At 42.0% G+C, this 15,788-nt stretch overlaps 1 protein-coding gene across 26 annotated transcripts in view; it reads left to right on the forward strand.

Annotated features, from left to right (window-relative positions):
* LARP4 (La ribonucleoprotein domain family member 4) overlaps positions 1-15,788 on the forward strand; it is an 84,355-nt gene that overhangs the window by 56,446 nt on the left and 12,121 nt on the right. For 13 of the 26 annotated variants that reach the window (XM_025401769.1, XM_025401774.1, XM_025401772.1 and 10 more), the window contains 5 exons: positions 72-284; positions 924-1,027; positions 8,430-8,642; positions 9,881-9,929; positions 14,253-14,414. In XM_025401769.1, the coding sequence (XP_025257554.1) occupies positions 72-284; positions 924-1,027; positions 8,430-8,642; positions 9,881-9,929; positions 14,253-14,414 (741 nt within the window). Of the gene's footprint in view, positions 1-71; positions 285-923; positions 1,028-8,429; positions 8,790-9,880; positions 9,930-14,252; positions 14,415-15,788 lie in introns of those variants that run through there. The other 13 variants (XM_025401783.1, XM_025401782.1, XM_025401787.1 and 10 more) reach the window with 4 other exon arrangements.

Raw genomic sequence — 15,788 nt, forward strand, 5'->3', positions numbered from 1 at the left:
AATGTAAATTAAATGTATTTTTAAAAAATATACACTTAATTCTTTGTTGCTATAATGTGTTCCTCTTCTAGGCAAGGATAAAAGCCATCAATACATTTTTTGCTAAGAATGGTTATCGATTAATGGATTCTAGTATCTATAGTCAGCCCATTCAAACTCAAGCACAGTATGCCTCCCCAGTCTTTATGCAGCCTGTATATAATCCTCACCAACAGTACTCGGTCTATAGTATTGTGCCTCAGTCTTGGTCTCCAAATCCTACACCTTACTTTGAAACACCACTGGTAAGTGAGATCCTTATAATAAAGTATAATAATATTTTAAATTTGAGCTGAAATTTGAAGAAATCAGTTGGAGTGGGAACTCATGTTGACATTGATGACTTTTTGGCTTTTATTTTATTTTTATATTTTTTGTAGAGATGGAGTTTTGCTGTGTTGCTCAGGCTGGTCTTGAACTCCTGTGCTCAGGCAGTCCACCCGCCTTGGCCTCCCAAAATGCTAGGATTACAAGCGTGAGCCACTATGCCCGGCCACTTTTTGGCTTTTAAACAGTGATATAGATATCTAATTTTCCATACCAAATAAATGCATATGACTAAGAGTTGAGCTATTAGAGTGCATAATTTTATTCCATAAAATTTGCTGAGTGAATTGAAAGAAGAGACTGAAAAAGTTGCGTGGTTTTAAATGCATTTTAATGTTGCGAAATGTCAGACCAGAACATTCTTTATTAAGTTATGAATTGTTGTTCATAAATCCAGTGGCATTTGAAGTGAATATTGCAGAAGTGAATCAGTAAAATATTTTAAGATATTTTTGGCTTGCAAAAGATAAATTCATAAGCTCATTAAGGTTCTTGTGACCCTCACACCAGGTTTTACCTTTACCATTAATATTTTTTAAACATACATTTTCTTCTAGGCTCCCTTTCCCAATGGTAGTTTTGTGAATGGCTTTAATTCGCCAGGATCTTATAAAACAAATGCTGCTGCTATGAATATGGGTCGACCATTCCAAAAAAATCGGTAAGATAAAAACCATAGCTATAATGTATTTTAAACAATTCCTAATGGATCTTAAGGCATTAATAGCAATGCTTATTGTCAGGCTCAGTAAAAAGGTTTGGTGGCTTTTTTGTTTTGTTTTTACTAAATATATGTGAACAGTTTAATCTAGAATTCATAAAAACACTTTGACCTTTGAGTTGGTAATGCTACTAACAGACTTGGGACTCAGATTTTTTTTTTAATAAAGAGAATAGAAAACTTACTTCATGACAGCAGTTTCTGACAAAGCTGGTGACTAATTTCCATTTAGTATGTTAAATTGGTAGCATTTTAGAGAATTCTTTGAAGAATAAATGTTGGGATGTATGTTATTTAGGTTTTTAAAGGATTTTTGAAATGACATCCAAGAACTACAGAGCACAGCAGACAGTAGCTAACATTTATTGCACATTTAATATCACAAACTCTGTTCCTAAGGATTTTACATATTTTATCACTTTTTTCAGAACCCTTTATAGGTGTGCTTATGTCTACTTTACAGATAAGGAAATTGAGATATAAAATATTATGTCTGAGAACACACAGCTTGTAATTGGTAGAGCTAAGATTCGAACCTAGGCAGTTCAACTCCAAAGCCCGCACTTAAAGCACTATGTTCAGGATAAATTTTTTTTTTTTTTTTTTTTTGAGACGGAGTCTTGCTCTGTGGCCCAGGCTGGAGTGCAGTGGCTGGATCTCAGCTCACTGCAAGCTCCGCCTCCCGGGTTCACGCCATTCTCCTGCCTCAGCCTCCTGAGTAGCTGGGACTACAGGCGCCTGCCACCTCGCCCGGCTAGTTTTTTTTTTGTATTTTTTAGTAGAGACGGGGTTTCACCGTGTTAGCCAGGATGGTCTCGATCTCCTGACCTCGTGATCCACCCGTTTCGGCCTCCCAAAGTGCTGAGATTACAGGCTTGAGCCACGGCGCCTGGCCTGTTCAGGATAAATTATTAAGAATCATAGAAACTATATGGTATCGTAACAAAGATTGACATGTACGTCTGAGGTATTTTACTTTATGTAGACATCAACAGATAATCTCAATATTTGGTGTATGTTATGGCTTCCTGTTGTTGTTTTGGGGGTAGAGACGGGGTCTGCTTATGTTGCCTGGGACTGGTCTTGAACTCCTGGGCTCAAAGCAGTCGTCCCACCTTGACCTCCCAAATTGCTAGGATTACAGGCATGATACTATGTCTTTTAACAGAATATAAGTAACCAAAGAATAAAGGACTGATATATAGTCATTTTGATTTATTTAATAGTTTCACATTTGTTATTTCTCATTTGCTGTTTTGTGAGACTCTTGGTTTTTGAGGGTTTTTCCTAATAGTTTATATTCAGTGCCACTCAGTCTTTTGCCAGATTCGATCCTCCTAATTATTTCTTTTTGGAAAGGAGACCATCTGGAGTATGTTTTTCCAAGATGACTTCTAGGAACTTAGTCCTTTTTTGACAGGCTTTTCTGAAACTTGTTTTACTGGAGAAATGAGCCCCAACAGAATGAAAAAATATTCTTCTCACCGGAAACATTATGTCCTACCCTTTAATAGTCAGAGTTTTTGGACTGCTCTTGACAGACACAATTGGTTAAAGCAATTGAAGATCATTTTCAAGTGTTAGAAAAATTTTACTACTAAGAATAAACACAGGCCGAGGTCCGTGGATCACCTGAGCCCAGGAGTTCAAGAGCAGCCTAGGCAACATGATGAAACACCACCTCTAACAAAAATACAAAAATTAGCTGGGCGTGGTGGTATAGTGCACGCCTGAAGTCCCAACTACTCAGGAGGCTGAGGAATGAGAATTGCTTGAGCCTGAGAAGCAGAGGTTGCAGTGAACTGAGATTACACCACTGCACTCCAGCCTGGGCGACAGCGAGACTCTGTTATTCTCTGCCGCCATCCGCTCTCACCCTTCCCTGCTCCCCCCGTCTGAAAAATAAAGGTACTGATATTTGCAGTTGCTTGACTCTGAAATACTTTAGATAGCTCCATGGTTATTTCTTTATTGTTACCTTTTATCCGTTGTACCTTTTTGGTGACAGGGATGAAATTATAGTAAGAAAACCAGGAATGACAGTCAAGTTATCTTTACTTATAAGGAAGTATACCTATGGTTTTGAAAATACATGGTGTGTGGTACATTTTTGCATGTTACTTAAAACTACTTGTGTACAGTTCTTTTCCATATATTTGACCAATACAGGTTAGTAATTTTTAATTACAGAAATAATAAGTGAATACTTTTTCTAAAAAAGCAAATAAAGACCTTCTGGACCAGCAACCCGAATCCTTGTTTCCTTCTTGCTTCTAAAAAGTGACTACTGCCAGGCCTTTATTATTATTAATATTAACAGCCAAGGACAAAGTCATTTTTAGAGAGCCTTTTGCAATTTTTGTATTAACTTGTGACAGCCCAGTGATGATCACTATTCCTACTTAGAGAGAATAGGACTAACTTTCAGAAATCCAGGCATTTTTCTACCTTTCATACTTTATCTTTCTTTCACTTTACCTCTCTTTTCTGTCTTTTATCATTTCTTTATTTCTTCATTCTTTCTCTCTTTTGCCTGGATTGAGATTGTAAGTCCCTCTCAGTGAAGGGTAAGATTATGAGATCTGAGGGCTATATAAATGTAGTAAGTTGTTCGTTAAGCATATTGAAATGTGTGAAAGTTGGATGAAGGACATTTTCTAAACACATGCAAATAGCATATCTATCATATCAGTTCATTTTCAGATGTAATGAGTAATATACTTTTTTTGTTTGTTTGTTTGTTTGTTTTTTCCTGGAGACAGAGTCTCGCTGTGTCACCAGGCTGTAGTGTAGTGGTGAGATCTTGGCTCACTGCAACCTCTGCTTCCTGAGTTCAAGCGATTCTCCGGCCTCAGCCTTCTGAGTAGCTGGGACTACAGGCATGTGCCAGCTAATTTTTGTATTTTTAGTAAAGATAGGGTTTTATCATGTTGGCCAGGATGGTCTCAATCTCTTGACCTCGTGATCCACCCACCTTGGCCTCCCAAAGTGCTGTACAGGCATGAGCCAGCACACCTGGCGTTTTTGTTGTTGTTGTTTTGTTGTTGTTGTTTTTATAAATAAGACGGAGTTTTGCTCTCTTTGTCCAGGTTGAAGTGCAATGGCGCGATCTCGGCTCACTGTAACCTCCGCATCCTGTGTTCAAGCGATGCTTCTGCCTTAGCCTTCCAAGTAGCTGGGATTACAGGCACATGCCACCACGCCCAGCTAGTTTTTTGTATTTTAGCAGAAACTGGGTTTCACCATGTTAGCCAGGCTGGTCTTGAACTCCTGACCTCAGGTGATCCACTCACCTTGGTCTCCCAGAGTTGATCCACTCACCTTGGTCTCCCAGAGTGCTGGCATTATAGGCGTGAGCCACCGCACCCGGCCTAAGTATTTTTAAAATTACTTTTTGTGGCCGGTGGGGTGGCACATGCCTGTATTCCCCACACATTGAGAAGCCAAGGCAGGCAGATCACTTGAGCTCATGAGTTGGAGACCAACCTAGGCAACAGAGTGAAACCCTGTCTCTACTGACAATATAAAAATTAGCCAAGCATACTAATGTGCACCTGTAGTCCCTGCTACTCAGGAAACTGAGGTAGGAGGATAGCTTCAGCCCAGGAGGTAGAGGTTGTAATGAGCTGAGATCGCACCACCTCGCTCCAGCCTGGGTGACACAGCTAGACCTTTCTCAAAAAAAAAAAAAAAAAAAAATTTTTTTGTTAGGTGACATACTATTTTTATTGCTATTTAAGAAATCTAGTTTGTAATATAAAGTAATTCTATGGAAAAGTGTCACTTTATGTGAAACTCAACCCAACTTCTTTTTTTTTTTTTTTTTTAAAGATAGTGTTTTGCCCTGTCACCCAGGCTGTAGTACAGTAACATGATCATGGCTCACTGTAGTTTTGACTTCCCAGGCTCAATCAATTCTCCACCTCAGCCTTCCTAGTAGCTGGGACTACAGGTGCGTACCACCATGCCTAGCTAAGTTTTATGTTTTTTTTTGGTAGAGATAGGATTTTGCCATGTTGCACAGGCTGGTCTCAAACTCCTAGGCTCAAATGATCCTCTCACCTCAGCCTCTTCAAGTGCTGGGGTTACAGATATGAGCCACTGAGCCCACTGTGCCCAGCCTGATAATTTTATCTTGTTTGTTTTTGTTTTTGTTTGTTTTTGTATTTTTAGTTAGAGACAGGGTTTCACCACGTTGGCCAGGATGGTCTCGATCTCTTAACCTCATGATCTACCCGCTTTGGCCTCCCAAAGTGCTGGGATTAGAGGCGTGAGCCACCACACCCAACTACTTTAAGTGTTAATAGTGGTAATTTTTTATGGTCAGTCAAGAATAAAGCAGGACAGCTAGAGATGCTGGGGGAATTTACATTTACTTGGTGGGGTTATAATTATTCAAGAAGTTTTCAATCCCTATTCCTAGAGTCAGGAATTGGCAACATGTGATTAATGTTGTTGGTTTATAACTATGAAAATAGATTACAAAAACTGGGATATATAAACTGCAAATAATGGGCCAAACATAAATCTCACTCTTCTTAATCTGTAGAGCCAGGATACTCAGTTGCTTGAGTTTTTAGGTGTTTTTGCTACTGTAGGTGTTTTGGCTACTGATTAAACTGCATTATTTTTCTATTAATCGACCTTAGCTTCATCTGCTTGTAAGCTTTTAGGAAGTTGGATGCTTATACCCATCATCCAAGATAAAAACTCCCTTTGTTAGAAGCAAGTTGGTTTGTTTAACCACATTGCATACCTTAATTCATGCAGTCATGCCATGCTATTGGGTGCATTGCTGTATTTTCCTAGTTTGCTGTCCTACATATGGATCTTTCGACACATCTCATTTGGTGATGCATGCTTAGTAAGATGCTAGGTTTTGTTTGTTTGTTTGTTTTGTTTTTTGAGGCAGAGTTTTGCTCTTGTTGCCCAGGCTGGAGTACAATGGTGTGATCTTGGCTCACTGCAACCTCCGCCTCCTGGGTTCAAAAGATTCTCCTGCCTCAGCCTCCTGAGTAGCTGGGATTTCAGGTGTGTGCCACCACGCCTGGCTAATTTTTGTATTTTTAGTAGAGATGGGTTTTCACCATGTTAGCCAGGCTGGTCTCAAACTCTTGACCTCAGGTGATCCACCCGCTTCCACCTCCCAAACTTCTAGGATTATAGGTGTGAGCCACCATGCCCGGCTGAGGCTAGGATTTTTTTTTTTTTTTTTTTTTGAGACGGAGTCTCGCGCTGTGTCACCCAGGCTGGAGTGCAGTGGCGCGATCTCGGCTCACTGCAAGCTCCGCCTCCCAGGTTCAGGCCATTCTCCTGCCTCAGCCTCCGAGTAGCTGGGACTACAGGCGCCCGCCACCACGCCCGGCTAGTTTTTTGTATTTTTAGTAGAGACGGGGTTTCACCATGTTAGCCAGGATGGTCTCGATCTCCTGACCTCGTGATCCGCCCGCCTCGGCCTCCCAAAGTGCTGGGATTACAGGCTTGAGCCACCGCGCCCGGCCAGAGGCTAGGATTTTTTAATTGTATTCCAGTATTTCTTACTGTCTTCATTATTACTCCCCTAAACAGCCTTTTTAGGCATTTTCCTCCTTTGAAAATTGAATACTACAGATGATTGTATATCTGTATGTATGTAATGTATGTATCTGTGCTTTATACATAAAATGATTACTTTTGCCCTTCCCCCACCCCCCATTTTTACTCCCATTTAGCATGGTTTTGCTTCCATTAAGAATGCATAGCGGGCTGGGCGTGGTGGCTCACACCTGTAATCCCAGCACTGTGGGAGGCTGAACTGGGTGGATCATGAGGTCAGGAGATGGAGACCATTCTGGCCAACATGGTGAAACCCCATCTCTACTAAAAATACAAAAATTATCTAGGTGTGGAGACGCATGCCTGTAGTCCCAGCTACTCGGGAGGCTGAGGCAGGAGAATGGCGTGAACCTGGGAGGCGGAGCTTGCAGTGACCTGAGATTGCACCACTACACTCGAGCCTGGCGACAGAGCGAGACTCCGTCTCAAAAAAAAAAAAAAAAAACATGTTATAGGCCAGATGTGATGGTTCATGCCTGTAATCTCGACACTTTGGGAGGCCATGGTGGGTGGATGACGAGGTCAGGAGTTCAAGACCAGCCTGGCCAAGGTGGCAAAACCCTGTCTCTACTGAAAATACAAAATTAGCTGGGTGTGGTGGCGCATGCCTATAGTCTAGCTGCTTGGGAGGCTGAGGCAAGAGAATAGCTTGCACCTGGAAGGCGGAGGTTGCAGTGAGCTGAGATTGCACCACTGCACTCCATCCCAGGCAACAGACAGACTCCATCTCACCAAAAAAAATAAAAAAAGAAGAATGTATTGCGTATACTCATAAGCTTAAACCTGGCTGATTTAAACATGTCGAGAGTGCATCCGATGACATTAGCTAAAATCCTAATTCTGAGTATTGAAGTAAAAGTAAGTTTCTTTCAAAGAACTTTGGATTTTCCCCCGTCTCTCCAAACACAACTTTAAAAATATATATATTATTATCTTAGAGATAAGGTTTTCTCTGATGACTGTGCATGAATTCAGTTGTGCATGAATTCAGTTGTGCAATCATAGCTTGTTGCAGCCTCAAACTCCTGGGCCCAAGCAGTCTTCTGCCTCAGCCTTCCAAGTAGCTGGGAATAGTATAGGTACATATGGCTGCACATTTTAATTTTTTTTGCAGTGATAGGGTCTTGCTGTGTTGTCCCAGCTGGTGTCAAACCCCAGAGCTCAAGCAGTCCTCCTGCCTCAGCCTCCCAGAGTGCTGAGATTACAGGCGTGAGCCACTGCGTCCAGCCCACAACATTTTTTAATGTAAAATTTACTTCACTTTGGCCTGGTGTGGTGGCTCACGCCTGTAATCCCAGCACAATGGGAGGCCGAGGCGGACGTATTACAAGGTCGGGAGATCGAGACCATCCTGGCTAACATGGTGAATCCCCGTCTATACTAAAGAAAATACAAAAAATTAGCTGGATGTAGTGGCCAGCACCTGTAGTCCCATCTACTCGGGAGGCTGAGGCAGGAGAATGGCATGAACTCAGGAGGCGGAGCTTGCAGTAAGCCGAGATGCGCCACTGCACTCCAGCCTGGGCGACAGAGCGAGACTCTGTCTCAAAAAAAAAAAAAAAAAATTTACTTCACTTTTTAAAATAATGTCTGGAATGTAGAAGGGACTACACTTTTACAACATAATGCTTTTCAAGTTAAATTTTTTGAAAACCCCAGTACAACAGGAGCCAGTTTTTTACCTGAGGAAAGTTGTTTTTCTGTCTTGATTTACTGCTTTATGTATATTATTTTATATTTCCTATAGTGTGAAGCCTCATTTTAGGTCATCCAGTGGTTCAGAACACTCAACAGAGGGCTCTGTATCCTTGGGGGATGGACAGTTGAACAGATCTAGTTCAAGAAACCTTCCAACTGAACGGCATAACCCTACAGTAACTGGGCATCAGGAGCAAACTTACCTTCAAAAGGAGACTTCCACTTTGCAGATGGAACAGAACGGGGACTATGGTAGGGGCAGGTAAGGAAATAAGGTACCTGAAAATCTTTGATAATAGTGTGATCATCCTGAATAATTGAAGAACGTGATCTGGCAGTTGGTTTGGTTTGGTGTTAATTTAATTATTGGTATATGGTTATATTAAATAAATATGTTATTTTCAGAACATGAGTTGGTTGCTTTTTATAAAGAAATAGAGTACTCATATAGAAAATGTCTCTGAATCAGAGGTTTATAAAGTTATTCTGAAGTTCCTTATAGTTCATATAGGAAAGAATAGCTTAGAAAATTAACATATCCATCTGCCTTATGGTTTTATTTCTTCCAGCTTTTAAACTATAGAAGTGGCTGGGTGCGGTACCTCACGCCTGTAATCCCAACACTTTGGGAGGCTGAGTGGGAGGATCATCTGAGGTCAGGAGTTCAAGACCAGCCTGGCCAACATGGTGAAACCCAGTCTCTATGAAGAAATACAAAAATTAGCAGGGCATGGTGGCAGGCACCTGTAATCCCAGCTACTCAGGAGGCTGAGGCAGGAGAATCACTTGAACCCGAACCCAGGAGGCAGAGGTTGCAGTGGGGCAAGGTTGCGCCACTGCGTTCCAGCCTGGGTGACAGAGCGAGACTGTGTCTCAAAAATATAAATAAACTATAGGGGTGAGGTTATATATTGCCAACTTGCCTAATTAAATAATAGTATGGTTCTGGTTTGAAGGGATCGCTACTAACAAATGGACTCATCTTACTTTATGGTGTGGTAGTAGGTAAAGTTTTTGGTAAATTGGCTCAAGATACCTCAGAATAATATATTATCTTTTAGTAATAGAGAAAACTAGCCCGAAATGTAGAAAGATGTTTAAATTGAAATGTATACAGCTGACCGGGCATGGTGGCTCACGCCTGTAATCCCAGCACTTTCGGAGGTGGGGCAGGCAGATCATGAGGTCAGGAGATTGAGACCATCCTGGCCAACATGGTGAAACCCTGTCTCTACTACAAATACAGAAATTAGCTGGGCGTGGCGGCGTGTGCCTGTAATTCCAGCTACTCAGGAGTCTGAGCAGGAGAATTGCTTGAACCTGGGAGGCAGAGTTTGTAGTGAGCCGAGATAGCGAGATAGCGCCACTGCACTCCAGCCTGGCGACAGAGTGAGACTCTGTCTCAAAAAAAAAAAAGTATACAACTTTGATAGAATGTATCTATCTGAAGAAACTTATGACTTGTCCCTTCTCCTCCCCCAAACTTTTTCTTATTAAAAGGAGAACTCTCTTCAGAGGTCGAAGACGACGAGAAGATGACAGGATCTCAGTAAGTTTTTTAAAACTTTTATTCAGACTTTTTTCTCTTCTGTGATTTACTATGGCATTGACTTTTGGTCTTTCCTTTCTGGGTTTTTGTTTTATTGATTGTAGTCTTCAGCAAAGGTAAATAGAGCCTAAATTTAACCCTGAAATTTTTACCACCACTACCCATATACCCACCCTCTAGCACACATGTAGTATGGAGTTTCACTTGTGTTGCTTGCTTAAAAAAATTATTTGAAGATTAATGTATTCATGTGATTTTTAAATAAAATCACGAAGTCTTTCTAACTTTCCTTACCTTTTCTTTCTTCTTTCTTTTCCAAGACACAGGATATTACTGTTTCCCAGGGCACTGGAATTACAGGCCTGAGCCACCGTGCTTGATGCAAGATAAGGACTTCTAGGGAGAGGCAGAGGAGGAAGGGTCTTGCTATGTTGCCCAGGCTGAAGTGCAGTGGTACAATCATGGCTCACTGCAGCCTTGACATCCTAGGCTTAAGTGATCCTCCTCTAGAGATGGGGTCGGGCACTGTGGCTCATGCTTGTTATCCCAGCTCTTTGGGAGGCTGAGTCAGTTGGATCACTTGAGGCTACAGGCCCCACACAAGTGCAAAACCAAGCAGAACAGTCAGGACATCTTAAAGCTCCAAAATACTCGCCTTTGGCCAGGCATGCCGACTCAAGTCTGTAATGTCAGCACTTTGTGAGGCTAAGATGTACAGATCACTTGAGCTCAGGAGTTGGATACCAGCCTGGGCGGCATGGTGAAACCCCATCTCTACAAAATTAAAAAAATAAGCCAGGCACCACGGTACACGCCTGTGGTCCCAGCTACTTGGGAGGCTGAAGCAGGCTGATCCCTTGAGCCCAGGAGGTGGAGGTTGCAGTGAGCCAAGATTGTGCCACTGCACTGCAGCCTGAGCAACCAAGTGAGACTTTGTCTCAAAAAATAATAAAATAATATCCTTTGACTCCATGGCCACTCCTAGGTTACACTGATACAAGGGTTGGGCTCCCAAGGCCTTAGGCAGCTCCACCCCTTTGGCTTTGCAGGGATCAACCCTGGAGGCTGCTCTTATGGGCCCACGTTGAATGCCTGTGGCTTTTCCATGCCTGTTTTGGAGTCTGGAGGACGGTGACCTTCTTCTGCTACTATGCAGTGCCCTAGTGGAGGCGTGTTGTGAGGGCCTCAGCCCCATATTTCCCCTCTGCACTGTGCCCCTGGAGCAGGTTTCTGGACTTATACCAGACTGGTAGAAGTTTCTTTCAGAGGATGCCGTACATCCTCTGAAATCGAGTCAGAGGCTCCCAAGCCAGTCTAGGAAGTTCCTCATCTTCCATCCTTTTGAGCCCTCCAGACTCTTCCACCCTCTACCTGTTACCCAGTTCCAGTACTGCTTCCACATTTTCAGTTATCTTTTAGCAGTGCTCCACTCCTCAATACCAATTTTCTTTAAGCCATTCTCACATTGCTAGAAAGAAATACTTGAGACTGGATAATTCATAAAGAAAAGAAGTTTAATTGGCTCACAGTTCTGCAGGCTGTACAGAAAGCATGATGCAGGCATCTGCCCAGCTTCTGGGGAGGCCTTGGTAAACTTACAATCATGGCTGAAGGCAAATGGGGACCACGCAGTGAATACATGGCAGGGGGAAGAGAGAAGAAAACCGTTTTCAAAGAAGAAAATGTGTTCCATTATAACTTAGAATTGTTTTTAGGCCATACTGAACCTCTTAAATCAGTGTTGTAACTTTATTATACACAACCATGAAACTTCAGGCAACTTTTTTTTTTTTTTGAGGGGGAGACCAAGTTTCGCTTTTGTTACCCAGGCTGGAGTACAAATGGCACGATCTCAGCTCACTGCAACCTCTGACTCCTGGGTTCAAGCGGTTCTCCTGCCTCAGCCTCCCGAGTAGCTGCGACTACAGTCACCTGCCACCACGTCTGGCTCATTTTCTGTATTTTTAGTAGAGACGGAGTTTCACCATGTTGGCCAGGCTGGTCTCAAACTCCTGACCTCAGGTGATCCACCTGCCTTGGCCTCCCAAAGTGCTGGGATTACAGGCGTGAGCCACCGTGCCTGACCAACAATTCTTTTTTTTTTTTTTTTTTTTTTTTTTGAGACAGAGTTTTGCTCTTGTTGCCCAGGCTGGAGTACAGTGGTATGATCTCGGTTCACTGCAACCTCTGCCTCCTGGATTCAAGTGATTCTCCTGCCTCAGTCTCCCAAGTAGCTGGAATTACAGGTGCTTGCCACCATGCCTGGCTAATTTTTATATTTTAGTAGAGACATGTTTCACCATGTTGGTCAGGCTCGTCTTGAACTCTTGACCTCAGGTGATCCACCTGCCTCGGCCTCCCAAAGTGCTGGGATTATAGGCATGAACCACTACACCCAGCCCAACAGTTCTTTTTTGGCATTCCATTGCAGCAGTCCACATGACTTCTCACGTGGCCCTCAACAATTTGGAATAAGAGATTAGACCCTGCATGGTGGCTCAGGCCAGGCATGGTGTCTCACGCCTGTAATCCCAGTACTTTGGGAGGCTCAGGTGGGTGGATTGCCTGAGGGTAGGATTTCAAGACCATCCTGGCCAACATGGCGAAACCCCGTCTCTACTAAAAATACAAAAATTAGCCAAGTGTGGTGGTGGGTGCCTGTAGTCCTAGCTACTTAGGAGGCTGAGGCAGGAGAATCACTTGAATCCAGGAGGCAGAGGTTGCAGTGAGCTGAGATCGTGCCACTGCACTCCAGCCTGGGCGACAGAGCGAGACTCCGTCTCAAAAAAAAAAATAGAGATTAGATTTGGGGTTTATTCAGTATGTTGTAAATGTTATGATGGAGGACTAAACATTGGGGTAAAAGAAACAGGCATGACTTCCAGTTGGTAGGTCTTGGTAGAGGAGCTCTTATGCAGGAGGGAGATCTTAACTGGGAATAAAATTTTGGATTTGTAAGCCTTCACATAGTAATTGGAGTGATAAGCTCATGCAGAGTACTCTCCATAGAGTGATGAAAGTGGTCTAATATGGAACTTTGGGGAATAAAGCAGCAGTGTTGGGTTGAAAAATGAGATTTTTCAGCATACTGTTTAAAGTATTCAAGCAAAATCTGAATGGACATAGCTAATGGACAAGTGTTATCTGGGTTGTAGGCAAAGGCCTAGGCTGAAAATATTTAAAACCTACAGTTCAATGATATTTTGGTAAATTTACAGAGATATACAACCATCAAAAAGCGAAAAAGATTGTTTTAACAGTCACTTGCATAAAGGTAGTAGTTGAAGCCATGGATAGTGGACATCACTCAAGGAGAATATGAGAAGTAAAGAGTAGTAACCAAATGGAAACCATCAAAATTTTAGAGATGATCAGGGGAAAAAGAGCACATGTCTGTCAAATCTAAAAAACAAAAAAGGTATCACAGAAACTAAGAGGAAAATGCGTTCCCAAGGAAAGGATGGTTAACACACCAAATGCTGTAGATCAGGAAATATGAGGTCAGGAAAAAGGGTGTGTCAGGTTTTGCATTGTTTAAGGCATTGGTGACATCTAAAATAATTTTAGTGGAGTGATGACAAAGTGGAGGAGATAAGTAAGAGGTAAGAGGCTTGTCAGGATATATAGGGTGTTAGGAGGGAAGCATGAGATTTTTCATATATGTTATATGGAGGAGGGATATTGTTCTCTCGAGATAGATAGATGGAGAAAGATGGTGATGGTCGGGCACAATTGCTTAAGCCTGTAATCCCAGCACTTTGAGAGGCCAAGGGGAGAGGATCACTTAAGCTCAAGTGATCAACTTTGTCACTGCTAAAAAACAAAACATAAAAATTTAGCCAGGTGTGGTGTGCACAGCTACTCTAGAGGCAAAAAAGGCAGGAGGATTGCTTGAGTCTAGGAAGTCATGGTTGTAGTAAGCTATGATTGTGTCACTGCATTTCAGCCTTGGTGACAGACCAAGACCCTGTCTCAAAAAAAAGAAAAATAGTTGATAGCAAATTTAGGTAAAGTGGGTGTTTTTGTTGAGAAGGCATAGTAAATTATGAAATGAATAGTGGAGACTGGTTAGAAGGCTTAAGGAGTATGGCAAAGTTTACAAAAGAAACAGGTGAGAGAACTGACTAAAGAAAAGTAGAATTGATAAAGACTGATGAGAACTCAAGTGAGATGTCAAACCAAGAATTTATGTAGGGATACAGTTCTGTGCATTATAGAGGTTTTATTTGCTGCTTTTTCTTTTCTGGCAGCTTTCAGCTTCAGTGACACAGGATTAGAGAATGAGATAGCCATGTGACCTATTTTGTTATTTGTTCATTTTAGAGACCTCATCCTTCAACAGCTGAATCAAAGGCTCCAACACCAAAGTTTGACTTGTTAGCCTCAAATTTTCCACCTTTACCTGGAAGTTCATCAAGAATGCCAGGTGAACTCATTTTGGAGAATAGGATGTCTGATGTTGTTAAAGGTGTCTACAAAGAAAAGGTAAACACCCAGCATCTAATATGAGTCTTACCTTATGAGACCATATTTAGGCTTTATTTGCAGTGTTATTATTTAAAATTTTACTTGCACTTAGTGTACATTTCTATCATAGTTTTTATTTATGGCGTTTTCAGCATAGAGTGTTTTTTAAAAGATTCATGATAAAGCTGCACAAAGGCAATAAAATGTTTCTTGGCTTTTGCATGTCTTTTTTTTTTTTTTTTTTTTTTTTTTTTTTTAAAAAGACATGATCTCAGCTGACTGCAGCCTCTACCTCCTAGATTCAAGTGATTCTCCAGCCTCAACCTCCCAAGTAGCTGGGAGTACAGTGTACGCCGCCACGCCTAGCTAACTTTCGTATTTTTTTTTAAATAGAGACAGGGTTTCGCCACGTTGGCCAGACTGGTCTCCAACTCCTGACCTCAAACTATCTGCCCATCTTGGCCTCCCAAAGTGCTGGGATTATAAGCGTGAGCCACCACGCTCAGCCTTGCATGTCTTTCTGTCATTCAACTCAGCCTGGTAGAACTGATAACTGATTAATGCAAGATAAATGGAAGGTATCATTTCCATTTATGTGCCTATAATTCACTAGTGATGTAAATGAATTCTTTCAAATAATGGAAAGTAGATGTCTAGAGGCTGAGATACCTCATCCTATGATTATTTGGTGTGTAGACCTCTCCATATCAGAAATCCTCATGTCTCACAAGTTTTTCTCATTTTCTACTTTATTCTAATTCAGTTTTTTTTTTTTTTTTTTAATTATAACAGTACATGTCTATAGTATATCTAGGCTTTTAATGAAAAGCCTGCAACTACTTTCAGCTCCTTAGCTTTTTCTGTATTTTTTTTTTTCCTTTTGAGCGGAGTCTTGCTCTATAACCTAGGCTGGAATGCAGTGGCGGATCTCTACTCACTACAACCTCTGCCTCCCGGATTCAAGCGATTCTCCTGCCTCAGCCTCTTGAGTAGCTGGGATTATAGGCATGAGACACCACACCCAGCTAATTTTTGTATTTTTAGTAGAGACGGGGTTTCTCCATGTTGGCCAGGCTGGTCTCAAACTCCTGACCTCGCAATCCGCCCTCCTCGGTCTCCTAAAGTGCTGGGATTACAGGCGTGAGCCACTGTACCCAGCCCTGTATTTCTAATTAACATCTTTTTTTTTTTTTTTTTTTGAGACGAGTCTTGCTCTGTAGCCCAGGTTGGAGTACAGTGGTGTGATATCTGCTCACTGCAAGCTCCGCCTCCTGGGTTCACGCCATTCTCTCGCCTCAGCCTCCCAAGTAGCTGGGACTACAGGTGCCTGCTGCCACACCCGGCTAATTTTGTTTTTGTATTTTTAGTAGAGATGGGGTTTCACAGTGTTAG

This window comes from Theropithecus gelada, chromosome 11 (assembly GCF_003255815.1).
Source record: "Theropithecus gelada isolate Dixy chromosome 11, Tgel_1.0, whole genome shotgun sequence".
Taxonomy (NCBI): Eukaryota; Metazoa; Chordata; class Mammalia; order Primates; family Cercopithecidae; genus Theropithecus; species Theropithecus gelada.